At 44.5% G+C, this 15933-nt stretch overlaps 1 protein-coding gene across 1 annotated transcript in view; it reads left to right on the forward strand.

Annotated features, from left to right (window-relative positions):
• The window catches only part of rgs9b (regulator of G protein signaling 9b), a 91422-nt gene that overhangs the window by 45654 nt on the left and 29835 nt on the right, over positions 1–15933 (forward strand). Inside the window, exons 8-9 of the mRNA XM_043715031.1 lie at positions 7901–7982; positions 8761–8823. Of these exons, the coding sequence (XP_043570966.1) occupies positions 7901–7982; positions 8761–8823 (145 nt within the window). The remainder of the gene's footprint in view (positions 1–7900; positions 7983–8760; positions 8824–15933) is intronic.

Here is a 15933-nt window from a genome sequence, read left to right on the forward strand (position 1 = left end):
TGAGGTGCCAAAAACATTGTTCAAGTCACCAGAAGAACTTGCCAATTATTCTTCAAACATTATTATGGTATTTTCTTCACCTAGATGGGATTTCTATGTAATGTCTCACCCACAAAGATGGCACCTCTGACAATGCAGCAGTGCTTCCTCAGTCCTGCACTGGTGTGTCAGTCTGGATTGTCGTACTGAAGTCTCTAGAGTGGGATTTGAACCCAGACATCACTGACTGAAAGAGTGCTGTGGCAGGAAGCTGTGAAGGTGTTTTGTTCTGATGCTGTCTCTGATCTGAGTCCTTTCAGAAAGAGCCCGTCACAGATTAAAAACCCTTGAGAGGCTTCAGGATTAATTCTGAAACCCGATGGGTCCCCAGAGACGGCCCTGCTCAGTCTGTTTGAGGTTTTGGTTAGCCACGGCTGTGAGGGCTGGGGTTTGGTTAGTTCAGTTGGCGAGACATTTGGCCTATGATGAAGAGTGACGGCAACAGTGTGGGTTCAATTCCCATGCTGTCTGACGTTACAATGAGGGGTCCATTTTCTCAACCTTAGCCCTCACCGATGGTGTAGTAACCCTCAGGTTAAATCACCTACCAGTTGTCTGTCTCTGATGGTGACTTTACCTTTATCTAATGACAGGAACATTAGCCCCACTGATATAATTAAAGTAATCATTAATAAAATATGCTATGTGGCAGTTCTACACTGGAGATTTGGGCACATAATCCACACTGACAATACAGAGGGATCACTACACTGTCAGAGATTCTGTCTTTCAGATGAGACTTTAGGCTCTATCTGCGAGACATAAGCAATTGGACGGTGTTATTTTGAGGAAGAGCAGGGGATTATTCAGTGACTCGGCCTGTATTTATCCCCCAGTCAATGTCACAACATTATCTAGTCTTTACCACACTGTTGTTTGTGGGAGCTTACTGCATGCAGATTGGCTGCTTCGATTTTCTGAATTACTGTACCACACTGACTGCACTTCAGAAAGTGCTCTCCCTTGCTGGAAAATGTTTTGTGACGTTGCAAGGTTGCAAAAGGTGCTACATAAATACGAAATAAAAAACTGAAAGCACAGCAGATGTTGGAAATCAAAAACAAAAACAGAAATTGCTGGAAAATCTCTGCAGGTCTGGCAGCATCTCTGGAGAGAAATCAGAAGTAACGTATCAGGTCCAGTGACCCTTCTTCAGAACACCTTCTTCACTTCATTACCCTTATTCATTACATAAATACTACATAGTTATGCCATGTGGGTGTTATGTGGCTCGGTGGTTAGCACTACTGCCTCACAGTGCTAGGAATCTTGGTTCGATTCCAGCCTCAGGTGTCTGTCTGCATGTTCTCCCTGCATCTGTGTGGGTTTTGTCCAGGTACTCTGGTTTCCTCCCACAGTTCAAAGATGTTTGGATAGGTGGATTGGCGATGGGAAGTGCAGGGTTACAGGGATATGATAGGGATGGGTCTGGATAGGATGGTCTTTGGAGGGGTGGAGTAGATTCAATGGGCCGAATGGCCTGCTTCCAGACTGTAGGAATTCTAACTCTTTCTCAAGATTCTCCACCTGTATGGTGTAGAAGAAGGGTCAGTTAGACTCACAATGTCAGCTCTTTTCTCTCCTTACAGATGCTGCCAGACCTGCTGAGATTTTCCAGCATTTTCTCTTTTGGTGTAGAAGAAGCTTTAAGACACAGAGTGAAACTTGAGAAAGGTTTTGGGCTTCAGGATTTGTAACAGTTTGAAATCCATCCCCACTGTGATAGCATTTCGCTGAGTCAGTGTTTGGTTTGGAATGGTGAGGCAGAGTCAGTATTCTCAGCCTGTTCCCAAAGTCAACTTTTGTCTCATCCTTCACTGCCTATTGTTAAAAAATGTGTCCATTTAACTGGCAAACCCTGACTTTGGTCACAGAGACTGGATTGGAATGGTTGCTGAGCCTGACTGTAAGGAAGTTAAAGTGTGGACAGCGTGAATTACACAATTAATGGAAGGCCTTGTGGTATTATTACTGGACAGTTAATCCATAAACCCAGGTAATGTTCTGGTCACCCATGTCCGAATCCTGCCATGGCAGATGGTGGAATTTGAATTCAATAAATATCTGGAATTAAGTCTAATGAATCCACTGTCAATGGAAAATCCCATCTGGTTTACTAATATCCTTTACGGAAAGAAACTGCCATCTTTACCTGATCTGGCCGAGAGGTGACTCCAGGCCCACAGCAATGTGGTTGACACTTATCTGCGCTCTAGGCACTGGCCCAGCCTTCATCCTGTGAATAAATGTTTAAATGTTCAACGAGAAAGATTTAAAAAGGACATGAGGGGCAACCTTTCTAGCACAGAGAGTGGTTCGCGTGTGGAATGAACTGCCAGATATTGAGGTGGATGCAGGGACAGTTACAACATTTAAAAGACATTTGGATAAGTACATGAAAAGGAAACGTTTAGAGGGATATGAGCCAGGCCTGGGCGGGTAGGACCGGTTTGGTTTGGGAATATGGTCGGCATGGGCTAGTTGGCCGAATGGTCTGTTTCTGTGCTGTATGACTCCATGACTCTAGGGCTGCATTCCCTTAAATATTTTAATTCACTGCCGTACACTCTCCAGATAATTTTATTTTTCTTTATTCTTTCCTAGCAAGGCCAGAATTTGTTACTCATCTTTAATCTCCCCTTGAACTGGGCAGAAAAGTGGCAGATGGCTTTCAATCCAGAAAAATGTGAGGTGATGCATTTAGGCAAGTCTAATTCTACGGCAAATTATACAATGAATGGAAGAGCCTTGGGAAAAGTTGATGGGCAGAGAGATCTGGGAGTGCAGGTCCATTGTACCCTGAAGGTTGATGCACAGGTGGTCAAGAAGGCATATAGTATGCTTGCCTTCATCAGACAGGGTATTGAGTATAAGAGCTGGCAAGTCATGTTAAAATTGTACAAGACATTGGTTCGGCTGCATTTAGAATACTGTGTACAATTCTGGTCGCCACCTTACCAAAAGGATGTGGACGCTTTGGAGAGGTGCAGAGAAGGTTTACGAGGATGTTGCCTGGTATGGAAGGTGCTAGCTATGAAGAAAGGGTGAGTAGGTTAGGTTTATTTTCACTAGAAAAATGGAGATTGAGGGGGGACCTGATTGAGGTTTACAAAATCATGAAGGGTATAGATAGGGTGCATAGAGACAAGCTTTTTCCCAGGGTAAAGGATTCAATAACGAGAGGTCATGCTTTCAAAGTGAAAGATGGAAAGTTTAAGGGGGATACATGTGGTAAGTACTTTACACAGAGTGTGGTGGGTGTTTGGAACACGTTGCCAGCAGAGGTGGTAGAGGTAGGCACGGTAGATTCATTTAAGATGCATCTGGACAGATGCATGAGTAGGTGGGGAGCAGAGGGATACAAATGCTTAGGAATTGACCTACAGGTTTAGACAGTATATTTGGATCGGCTCAGGCTTGGAGGGCCGAAGGGCCTGTTCCTGGGCTGTAAACTTTCTTTATTCTTTGTTCTTTGAACTGAGTGGCTTGCCCCTAAAGGGCATTAGTAAATGAGGACAAAGTGTTAGTTCCATAGCTCCAATACCAAGACTAGCTTCATACCCTCCAGATTTATTACCCATTGATTTTCAGTTTCGTCAGCTGCTATGGTGAGATTTGAGCCCATATCCTCAGAGCATCCATCCTGAAGAAGGGCTCAAAAAGTTAACAATGTTTTTCTCTCTCCAAAATGCTGCTGAGTTTCTCCAGTGATTTTGGTTATTGTTCCCCAGCACATTAAGCTGGCCATCTGGATGTGCTCTGCTATTAATCCTGACAACACGAGGGAGCTCCCTCGGGCTCCTTGCATTTGTGTGCTACCTGCTGGAGGTGGCAGGAAAACTGACACAAGGAAGGGAGAGGAAAGGGAAGCAGAGGAGCTGGGGGCAGATTAGGAAGGATTCTTAGAAGGCTGTTGGAGGAGATACGGCAGAGATATTATAGAGAAAATTCCAGAATAAAGGAGCCAACATGTTGATGCTCCTAATGGAACAAGAGTTAAGGAAATGATACAATTCAATGTAAAGGCTGGATACAGCCTTGGAAAGCCTGGGTGGGGGAGATGGGGAAAGGAAATATAAAGGTGGGCTTTACGACTGGAGAGTTAATAATGCAGGGCAAAGGAGAGCAATCAAGTACCCAAGTCCAGAGGGTATGTACTAACTTGTTTGAGTTGAATACTTCTTGTACAAAGTGCTTCCAAAGGAATAAGGCATCAATCTCAGAGCCACTGTATTTATTAGATGGATTGTCTTACTATAGAGTTGATTGGGTGGCATGGTGGTTCAGTTGGTAGCCCTACTGCCTCACAGCACTGGGATCTGGGTTCAGTTCCAGCCTCGGGTGACTGTCTGTGTGGAGTTTGTACATTCTCCCCGTGTCTGCGTGGGTTTTGTCCAAGTGGTCCAGTTTTCTCTCACAGTACAAAGATGTGCAGATTAGATGAATTGGCCATGGGACATTCAGAGTTTACCGGGATAGTGTAAGAGATGTGTCTGAGTGGGATGCTCTTCAGAGGGTTGGTGTGGACTGGTTGGTCCAAATGGCTTGCTTCCACACTGTAAGGATTCCATGATTTTCAAAAAAAAACTGAAGTCAACTTCCATGTAGAATGCATCACTTAAGACCACCAATTAAGAGCAGAAGTTAAGCTGCTATTGCAACCATTTCTTTTTTTCAGTTCACTTGTAGGATGTGGGTATTGCTGGTTGGGCCAGCATTTATTGCCCATCCCCAGTTGCCCCTAGAGAAGGTAATGGTGAGCTGCCTTCTTGAACTGCTACAGTTCCTTTAATGTAGGTTGACAAACAATGCCCTTAGGGAGGGAATTCCAGGATTTTGACCCAGCAACAGTGAAGGAACAGCGATATATTCCCAAGTCAGAATGGTGAGTGACTTGGAGAGGAACTTGAATTTGGTGGTGTTCCCATGTATCTGCTGCCCTTGTCCTTCTAGATGAAAGTGGTTGTGGGGTTGGAGGACGCTATCTGAGGATCTTTGGTGACTTTCTGAAGCACTATCTTGTAGATAGTATACACTGCTGCTACTGAGGGTCAATGGTGGAGGTTGTGGATATTTGTGGATGTGGTGCCAAACAAGCGGGGGCTGCTTTATCCTGGATGGTGTCAAGCTTCTTGAGTGTTGTTGGAGCTGCACCCATCCAGGCAAGTGGGGAGTATTCCATCACACTCCTGACTTGTGCCTTGTAGATGGTTGACAGGCTTTGGGGAGTCAGGAGGTGATTCAGTATGTTCTGATTTTGTACCCATTGTATTTATATGGCTAGTCTCGTTCAACTTCTGGTCAATGGTAATTTCCAGGATGTTGATTGTAGGGGTTCAGCGATGTTAACAACATTGAATCAGGTTGTAAGTTTGCTCGCTGAGCTGGCAGGTTTGTTTTCAAATGTTTTGCCACCATGCTAGGTAACATCATCAGTGAGCCTCCGATGAAACTCACTATTTATGTGTCTTGGTCTGTTAAGGTGGGTGATATCATTTCCAGTTCTTTTTCTTAGAGGTTGGTAAATGGGGTCCAAATTGATGTATCAGGCCTGTAGGAATTCCTGTGCATGTCTCTGTTTAGCCTGTTCTGGGATGGATGTGTCGTCTTGGTTGAAGTGGTGTCTTTCTTCATCTGTATGTAAGGATACTAGTGATAGTGGGTCATGTCTTTAGGTAGCTAGTTGGTGTTCGTGTATCCTGGTGGCTAGTTTTCTGCCTGTCTGTTCAATGTAGTGTTTGTTACAGTCCTTGCATGGTATTTTGTAAATATTAGTTTTGCTGGTTGTTGGTACAGGGTCCTTTTAAGTTTATCTGTAGCTGTTTTAGTGTGTTGGTAGGTTTGTGGGTTACCATGATGCCAAAGGGGTCAGAGTAGTCTGGTAGTCATCTCCGAGATGTCTTTGATGTATGGTAGTGTGGCTAGAGTTTCTGGCTGTGCTCTGTTCGCTTGTTTGGTTTTGTTGTTTAAGCATCGGCAGACTGTGTTTATCAGATACTTGTTCTTCTTGAATACGCTGTATAGGTACTTTTCATCTGCTGCTCACAGTTCCTGGGTGCTGCAGTGTGTTTTGGCCCATTTAAATAATGTCCTGATGCAGCTCCATTTATGGGTGTTGCGATGATTGCTTCTGTAGTTAAGTATGTGTGTGTTTCAGTATCTGAGGAGTTGTGAATGGTGCTGACATTATGCAATTGTCGGTGAACATCCTCATTCCTGACCTAATGATGGAGGGAATGCCATGGATCAAGCAGCTGAAGATGATTGGGCCTAGGACACTCCCCTGAGAAGCTCCTGCAGAGATGAAACAGAAAGTGCTGGAGACACTCAGTTGTCTGACAGCATCTGCAGCAAGAAAAGCAAAGCTAGTGTTTGGAGCCAGCGACCCTTTGCCAGCTCTGCTTCCAAACCTGAAACTTCAGCCCCAATAACATAAAGAACATAAACGATTAAACCATTAAGAGATGTCAGGAGGGAGGAATTAAAACCATAAACCTTTAAAATTGCATTTTGCATTGAAATTTTAATATGAATTGGAATAATATCAGTTCTATGGTGAAATCACAACTTAACTGTCACTCAGACATCAGTGAGAATACATGTGGAACAGTCTCACAATAGTGCCCCTGGCTACAGTCTCACAATACTGACCCTCGATACAGTCTCACACTACTGTCCCTGGATACAGTCTCACACTACTGTCCCTGGATACAGTCTCACAACACTGTCCCTGGATACAGTCTCACAATACTGTCCTGGATACAGTCTCACAACACTGCCCCTGGATACAGTTTCACAACAATGTCCCTGGATACAGTCTCACAACATTATCCCTGGAAACAGTCTCACGATACTGTCCTGGATACAGTCTTACAATACTGACCCTCGATACAGTCTCACACTACTGCCCCTGGATAGAGTCTCACACTACTACCCCGGATAGTCTCTCACTACTGTCCCTGGATAAAGTCTCATACTACTGTCCCTGGATACAGTCTCACAATACTGTCCCTGGATACAGTCTCACAATACAGACCCTGAATACAGTCTCACAATACTGTCCCTGGATACAGTCTCACACTACTGCCCCTGGATACAGTCTCACACAACTGTCCCTGGATACAGTCTCACAATACTGACCCTGGATACAGTCTCACAATACTGTCCCTGGATACAGTCTCACGATACTGCCTCTCAATACAGTTTCACAATACTGACCCTGGATACAGTCTCACACTACTGTCCCTGGATACAGTCTCACAACACTGTCCCTGGATACAGTCTCACAATACTGTCCTGGATACAGTCTCACAATAATGTCCAGGATACAGTCTCACACTACTGCCTCTGGATACACTCTCACAATAATGCCCCTGGATATAGTCTCACAACACCATCCCTGGAAACAGTCTCATGATACTGTCCTGGATACAGTCTCACGATACTGTCCCTGGATACAGTCTCACGATACTGTCCCTGGATACAGTCTCACAATACTGTCCTGGATACAGTCTCACAATACTGTCCTGGATACAGTCGCACAATATTGTCCTTGGAAACAGTTTTAAAATACTGTCCTGGATACAGTCTCACAACACTGCCCCTGGATACAGTCTCACAACACTGTCCCTGGATACAGTCTCACAACATTATCCCTGGAAACAGTCTCACGATACTGTCCTGGATACAGTCTTACAATACTGTCCCTGGATACAGTCTCACAATACTGACTCTGGATACAGTCTTACAATACTGTCCCTGGATACAGTCTCACAATATTGACCCTGGATATGATGATGATCAAATGTGTTTGAGAACGGATTTGTTCTACAAATTGCTCCTTTTATGTTTCCTACACCAGGGCTGGTAAAGAACGTAAAAAGGCTGACAGGTTTGTTCTGGATTGTCAGGAGCGAGCGTACTGGCTAGTGCACAGACCAGCGGTGAGTATTAACCTTGTATCAGTGATTTGTCAAGGAAAATATGTTCACTAATCCCTTTAAAGGGGTAGATTTGTATTTTTCTGGCATCTTTAACAACATCAGGATGCCTCAAAGCAGTTCACAACCAATGATGTATTTCAAACATGTAATCCCTGTTGTGAAAGATAACAAAAACAGCAATCAATTTACTCACAGCAAGATCCCCTAAAGAACAGTGTGACTATGATCAGATCTCCAGTCTTTAGTGACATTGAATGTGGCATAAATATTGACCAGGATGACAGGGAACACTCCTATTCCGTTCAAAGTAACACTTCAATCTGTTCTGTTAGCCTGATGTAGTATTGTAAGTATGATTTGTCTGGAAAGTACACCCTAAACAATACCTTTCACTCTATACATGTGACAATATTAAATCAAATAAGATCTTTTGTATTAGCCCAACAAAATGGGCAGAGCCTCGACTTAACTCCTCATTCAAATACCAGCACCAGCAACAATGCAGCACTCACTCAGTACCACATTGCAAGTGTTGGTCTGTGTTTTTACTCAGTGTCTCTGGGGTGTGACCTAAAGGCAACAGGACTCCCCACTGAACCACAGCTGGCCTGGACTGAATGGCCTCCTCTCGTATCTCTGATTCAATTCTCTCGAAGTAAAAAGAAACAAGTTTTGAATGTCCCACCCAGAATTCTCTCATTTAACGAAATGCCAAGAAATTGTTGTCACCTTTACATTGTTTGTTAAAGTTCTTTCTTCTCTGGGACTTTTCTAACAGCCGGGAACTCTTGACGTCCTCGATTATGGGATTAACCGTGCAACAGACCCGAATGCAGATAAGGTAGAGCAGGTGAGTCCAGCTGCAGCGCCTGCTGTCAGGGCCTTGACTGGTCGGATTCTCCCGGTGTCTCCAGGAAGGAGTCACCTGTTTGTGGGTCCTGAGGTGGTCCTGGCCCCCATTCCCCAGGGGCACGGCCACTCCATGGCCAATGTGGTACATTGTGCTCACTTTGGGCAAACCTCCCAAGCAGTCCCTGTTTAACTGCGGACTGTCATTATTCAACTGCAGGAAGCATCACAACCTGATCATGCTGCTGACTGCCTCTTGCACTGTGAAGTGGGGAGGGACTACCCACTGAGAGCCAAAGTTGATCACAGCAGCTCTACAATTGCTGCCGGTATCTCTTCACTGCGGAAAGCTGGGATCTTCCTGCGCCAAGTGGTGAACAATCCTATAGCCTTACAGTGTGTCAGCAGGATGGAGTTGTAGGCTATTGTTACTAATGAGAATGAAGGCTGTTTTCTCACAGGGCAGCAACATGGAGTGCTAGATGAGATCTATACACAAGGAACTGTCCAAACCAAGATGGCAGGAGATGGGAATAGTTCAGGGAAGTGAAGCTGCTGTAAAAGACCAACCATGATCACCATCATCTTCTCCAGGGCAATTAGGGATGGAACAACAAATGCAGCCTTTGCTCACATCACATGAAAGTGTGAAGAAAATTATCTGACCGAAAGACAGAGCTACCTCAAGCAGTTCAACTCCAGCTCCCAATCCTTATGTTCCTATAAATCTCATCAACCTATACAAAAAGCAAACTACTGCAGATGGTGGAAATCTGAAATAAAAAGAGAAAAGGGAGCGACTACTGAGCAGGGCAGGCCACAAACAGAGAGAAAGAGTGTTAATGTTTCAGGTCAACGACCATCACCATCTACTAGCATTTAATCCAAGAAACAGATCTCCTACGAGAGTCACACAGAGTTTGAGACGTTAACTCTGTTTCTCTCTCCAGCCAGATCTGCTCTCTAGCACTTTCTGACTTTGATCGCAGATTTCCAGCATCTGCAGTATTTTGATTTTAATTCCATAGCCCTGCAGCCCTGCTGAATGTTGAGATTTTTCTATTTCTCAAGGAGTTTATCAGATCTCTTGACTCTTAGCAACAGATCGACGCTAAAAGCTTTGTGGGGGTGATCGTTGCCATGGGTAACTTGAACAGAAGAGGCTGCCAGGGTTTCATGCTGTGCATGGTGCAGTAGCAGCAGCAGCATCTGGAACATTCCTCTGGGAGGTAGCCTGACAGTGACTAAAATAAGAATTGCCTGTCACCAAGAAGCAATGAGGAGACCTCAAACACTGTGAAACTCATTTCCCCTTCAATCTGTTTCAGTGAAAACAACATTTAAAGATTTAATAAAGTGAGCTGTAGGCTGCAGCTTCTGTGATTGTTCCTGGGACTGACTTCCTTTGATCAGCTTCCTGTCTGCACGGATTAATATTCCAGCTGTAATGTTATCACCCTCCAGTCACAGGAGGCTTGACACTAATCAGAACTTTAATTGGATCACTTCTTCACATTTAATCATTGAAAGGTCCTGACTCCCAGCTATAATCATTCTTTGATTAAGTCAAAAATTGTTCATTTTTTAAATTATGATTTTTCACAGAGTCAGAATTGCAAGTTAAACATCCTGACCCCACTCTGACCCTGACAGGTTGGGGTAGAGAAGGTGGATTGGCTGATGTCCATTTGGAGTGGGCATCGGCGGACTCTTTAATCTGACCTCTCACCTCTCGGGGGGGGCATTCCCCCACCCCCAGCCCACCAACTCTCTCTTTCCTGCAGCCTCATAATTTCCCCTCCTCCCTCTCCAGGACACACCACGCTTTCTCAGTTCCACTTTGGAACTATGGATGGAGTCTTATGGGGGTCTGGGTGAGGCAGACTGTAACTGGATTGTGGCAGAATTGGATGAGAAGTCCAGTGAGGCCCATCTTGATATCACAAACATCTCAGTCCATCTTTTATGCTTTTAACCAGCAGCACACTGAGTTCTGCACTAGGCAGTGGTGAGATAACAATTAAGAGTGGGCGGGGGGAGATTTTTGTTTGTTGAACACTTTGTTAATGGTCCATCTCACCTCGCTATTAGTCAGCTTCCTATCTCACGAAACACACTAGACAAGTTAGACATCAGAAGTTCTCAGAATGGAAGTCAGAGCGAGTGCTTGGTGGACTTAGCTGGTCCTTGCTTTGAAGGACTCCCCCGGGTATTAGAATCTCAGGGTATGCTACACAGGCACCAATTGTGTGTACCCCACATCCACAGACATTGGCATCTGATATGTGCCAGCCTCTGAGAGCCTTCGAGGTACATCTGCGATCCACTTCCAGGACACTTGTGCACTTCAATGCTGCACCTTGGGCTGCTCCAGTAAGTCTCCTTGTAACACTGCAGCAAGGACACTGTGTGCTCAGGGATTCATGGACTGGACCAGGCTGTGTCTCTGGGCTCTTTGCTCACTGTCATAGCACTCACTCACCCTGAGCCTGGCTGGAGGCATCCCTGCTCTATATACTTCTCTCCTTCAGCCAGAGATACCAGGCTCATATTACACCTTTGAGGAGAAAGTGAGGTCTGCAGATGCTGGAGATCAGGCCGCAGGCCTGCTGGACAAACTTTCCTCATTCCTGAAGAAGGGCTTATGCCCGAAACATCAATTCTCCTGTTCCCTGGATGCTGCCTGACCTGCTGCGCTTTTCCAGCAACACATTTTCAGCTCATATTACACCTTCCTTGCCATTTAGTGGAGATACAAAGGCAGAAGCTTGTTGTGGTTGTCAGCAGGTCTCAGGTAAATCAAGGTGGGAATAGCCTATATTCAGGGGTCCCAACACTGTTAATCAAGGGCTACCTCTGTTACCAGGCTTGGGAGCTGGGACATAGTCAGCCATTCAGAGCAGTCAGACTCGGGAATCTGTCCTCACAAGGTGTGAGGAGTTCAATGCTGGGCAGGTCACTACCTGCCGTGACCCTTTCCGCTCCTGTGGGCTGTTTTCCTTCTGGGATGAGGGGGGGGGGGGCAGCTGTCATAAGAGATGGAAGTGGATAACTGAGCTATTACTGTAGGTTGGAGGTGGAGAGGTGTCCTGAGTGAGATGAGCCAGCACAAGAGGACATGAGGAGTGAGTGAAGGAATATGTTGCAGACATCAGTGAGAGTGGTAGAACATGAGCGTTGGTGAGAAGTGGGAACAGTAACATTGGAGGCTGTGCCTTCAGCTACCTGAGCCCCCAACTCTGCAATTCCTTCTCTGCTCTCCCATCCCCAAACTTCAGCACCTGACCCATTATTCTTTTACAGGGTTTGGGTGTTGCTAACTGGACCAGCACTTGTTGCCCATCCCTAATTGCCCTGGAGCAGGTGGTGGTGATCTCTGTCTTCTTGAACCCGCTGCAGTCCTTATTGTGTAGATAGACCCACGATGCTGTTAGGGAGGGAGTTTCAGAGTTTTGATCCAGTGACACTGATATATTTCCAAGTCAGGATGGTGAGTGGCTTAGAGGGGAACTTGTCCTAATATTTCCTCAACAAAAACAGGAGGTGATGGAGAAACTCATAAGGTCTGGCAGCGTCTGCGGAGAGAAACGGAGTTAATGTTTCAAGTCCGGTATGACTACCTGAGAACTGAAAGCAGCTGGGAGATGGTGGTGCATTACTGGTGACAAGTGTGGGGTTACATTGCCCAGGGACAGAGAAGAGAGGCAAACACTGATGATAAGCTGTCAGATGTAAGCGGTGAATGGGTATAAATGGGAAATGCAAATGATTGAAAATGGGTTGGCTCTGAAGGACTGAAACAATGACTCTCCTGCTCCTCGGATACTGCCTGATCTGCTGTGCTTTTCCACTGCCACATTTTTCGACTCTGCTAGAGGCAGTGCAGGACTTGGGGGTGTGGGGATGGGGAATGGACGTGGAGGGAGGTGTTCCCTCTTTGATAAACCGGTTGTTGAATCCTGAGGGCTGTAAGGTACTTAGGTAGAGGATGAGGTGCTGTTCCTTCAGCTTGCACTGAGCTTCACTGGAGCACTGCAGCAGGCCTGGGACAAAGATGTTGGCCAGGGAACAGGATGGTGTTTTGACGTGCTTACACACCCCTGGAACGGATGGTACTCAAACCTGATTTACCTAAGTGTATGGGAAAATGCACACTGTATGATATTCTGATCAGTGCTCCCTGTGTGTGACATTCCTTCCTGGATCACAAATTTTTATTCTGTTCTCAATTTTGTCAGTGCTTCAATATTCAGGCACTCTCCCCAGTTTAAGATTTGTGTTTCTAAGTTCTGTGTAAAATATATTAATATAATGTAACCTCTAGTATAGTTACCAATTAAATTTGTTCATTTTTCTCTTTTTTGTTTCCACTCAGATTTATCCTGTTCATTAGTATCTTATGACTGTCTATCTCCATGGATCTGTCGTAAGTCAGAAGACTGCGACATACTTTGTTTTTCCAAATCTTTATCTCTGCCCCAGTCCTGATGTCTCTCACTCTGCACATAACCTCCATCCCTATCCTCTACCAATCCCTATAATCTACCCTTGTCTCCATCAGTTTCGCCGTCTATATCTCTATTTCTGTCCCTAACCTTATCCTATTCTCTATCCAATCCCTCTCCACTCTTTTAGATTTTCATTCTCATTTACTATAACCTTGTTGAGATGTTTCACAAAATAAAACAGGAAAAGAAATGCACTGGGGAAATGAGAAATGCTTCCATTTGTACTCTCTTAGTTTAAGAGAGGATTGAGGTTTCCCCGAGGTGTTTTTTATTGGATTTCCAAGGAGCCACAGGTATTGAGTTATCATACTTGTCCAGTTTTTGTTGAATATTACTTGTATTAAAAAAGTTGGTTGGAAGGGAATTGCATTTGCTTTTAAAAATGAAAACTATTTTGAATCTAAAAACGCACCCCATGGAAATTAGGAGTAAATTGGGAAGTGGGAACTTTAGAACCTGATAGAGACCATTAACATTAAAACAGAAATTCAAACACCTGCCAACACAATGCCACAAAATTTCATTTTTTAGTGAAAGCACAAACCTTATTGTATATAAAAGACTTCAAATAAATGAGCACTATTAACCATACAGTTTATAACTACATATACACTCAGGTTTACTTTTGTCCCTCAAGAATAAAATTCTTTTGTAAGAATCATCAATCTTAAAATTATTTACTTCTGTAGGGACCATTCAAAAGTATGCTAATCCTCTTAAGAATTGTCCTTAGTTGCAGCTGTCCCCAGAGGTAAAACCTTACTTTAATGTTTTTTGACTGTAGTTCCATAGTTCTTCGATAAGGTTCCTGGCAGGATACCTCAAACCCACAAAGCTAAAGGGTGAGGACAATGAACTGCCTCCTCTTAGTTTTCATGTGCACTCCCCCACCCCACTCATCAACAACAGCCTCCCCTCCCACCTTCCCACCCCCACTCCTCTCCATCCCACTTGGTCGGTTGCAGCAAGTTTATTTTAAAAAGGTTCCCTTCCCTGTGAATGTTTCTCACCTGAACTCAGAAGAACTTACATTTTAAAAAGGGGCAATTTATTTCGGCTTTCTTGAATTAAACATTTGAGCGAATTTATTAATTACTGAGCGTGAGAAGTAATAGTAACACAATATTGATACATACACAGTGTAGGAATAAGAGGTAAGTCCAAAAGAAATGCAGATCAGTCTCTGAACTGTTTGAGAAGAGCAGAGCGGTAGATGCTGCAGCTGTGATTGGATGGCACTGGTAGTGTTGATGTTGGCAGTTGAGCTGTCGATCTCAAGATTCTTGGCTTTGTGATTGAAATTTTTTTTTAACTAGTTGTTAGCACTCAGTGAGAGAGTGAGGAACCCCTCTTTACTTGATCTGCAGTGTTTAAATGGCTGCTCTCAAAACTGTATCCCTCACAACACTCCAACTCACACATCGGGGTTTCAGGCTAGTAACACATAAAGAGTTCACAACACCAGGTTATAGTCCAACAGGTTTATTTGGAAGCACTAGCTTTTGAGGTGCTGCCTCTTCATCAGGTTGTGGAACATGACTATACAACACAGAATTTATAGTAAAAGGGTTACAGTGTCATGATTTGTAATGATATATTAAACAACTCAACAATTAAGAAACAATTAAGAAAAAAGAAACAATTAAACAATTTCATATATCATTTCAGCTCTATGACACTGTAGCCCTTTTGCTATAAATTCTGTGTTGCATGGTCATGTTCCACAACCACCTGATGAAGGAGCAACACTGAAAGCTAGTGCTTCCAAATAAACCTATTGGACTATTACCTGGTGTTGTGTGACCTTTAACTTTGACCACCCCAGTCCAACACCGGTACCTCCACATCATTATCTGAAAGAGGTGACTTTCTGCTGACATGGGAATATTGTCAGCCCTTCAGTTCAGTCTCTCCTGATTTGGAATTGCTCTCATTCTTTACATTAAAGCAACATTCCTTTGGCTTTCCACTGGGCTTTGTGAGATAGTCACTGATTTACACCCACAGCATATAGTTTTCAGGAGTAGGTGTTGGAGTAAAGAGAAACACACTTTGGAATTAGAGGCTAAAAACCGACTGAAAGTACTTTGAGATGTGATCTGTCATCACAACAGCATGGTGTAATTAGCTTCTGCATATTCTCAAATTTGGAAATGGGAAGTTGTCAACAGGTTGTTGCCAAAGATGTGCAGGTCAGGTAAATTGGCCATGCTAAATTGCCCGTAGTGTTAGGTAAGGGGTAAATGGGTGGGTTGCACTTCGGCGGGGCAGTGTGGACTTGTTGGGCCGAAGGGCCTGTTTCCACACTATATTGTAATCTAATCTAAATGTGGGCGGCACGGTGGCACAGTGGTTAGCACTGCTTCCTCACAGCACCAGAGACCCGGATTCAATTCCCGCCTCAGGTGACTCTCTGTGCACGTTCTCCCTGTGTCTGCGTGGGTTTCCTCCGGGTGCTCCGGTTTCCTCCCACAGTCCAAAAATGTGCAGGTTAGGTGAATTGGCCAAGTTAAATTGCTCGTAATGTTAGATGAAGGGGTAAATGTAGGGGAATGGGTCTGGGTGGGTTGCGCTTCGGCGGGTGGGTGTGGACT

Source organism: Chiloscyllium plagiosum, chromosome 24 (genome assembly GCF_004010195.1).
Source record: "Chiloscyllium plagiosum isolate BGI_BamShark_2017 chromosome 24, ASM401019v2, whole genome shotgun sequence".
Taxonomy (NCBI): Eukaryota; Metazoa; Chordata; class Chondrichthyes; order Orectolobiformes; family Hemiscylliidae; genus Chiloscyllium; species Chiloscyllium plagiosum.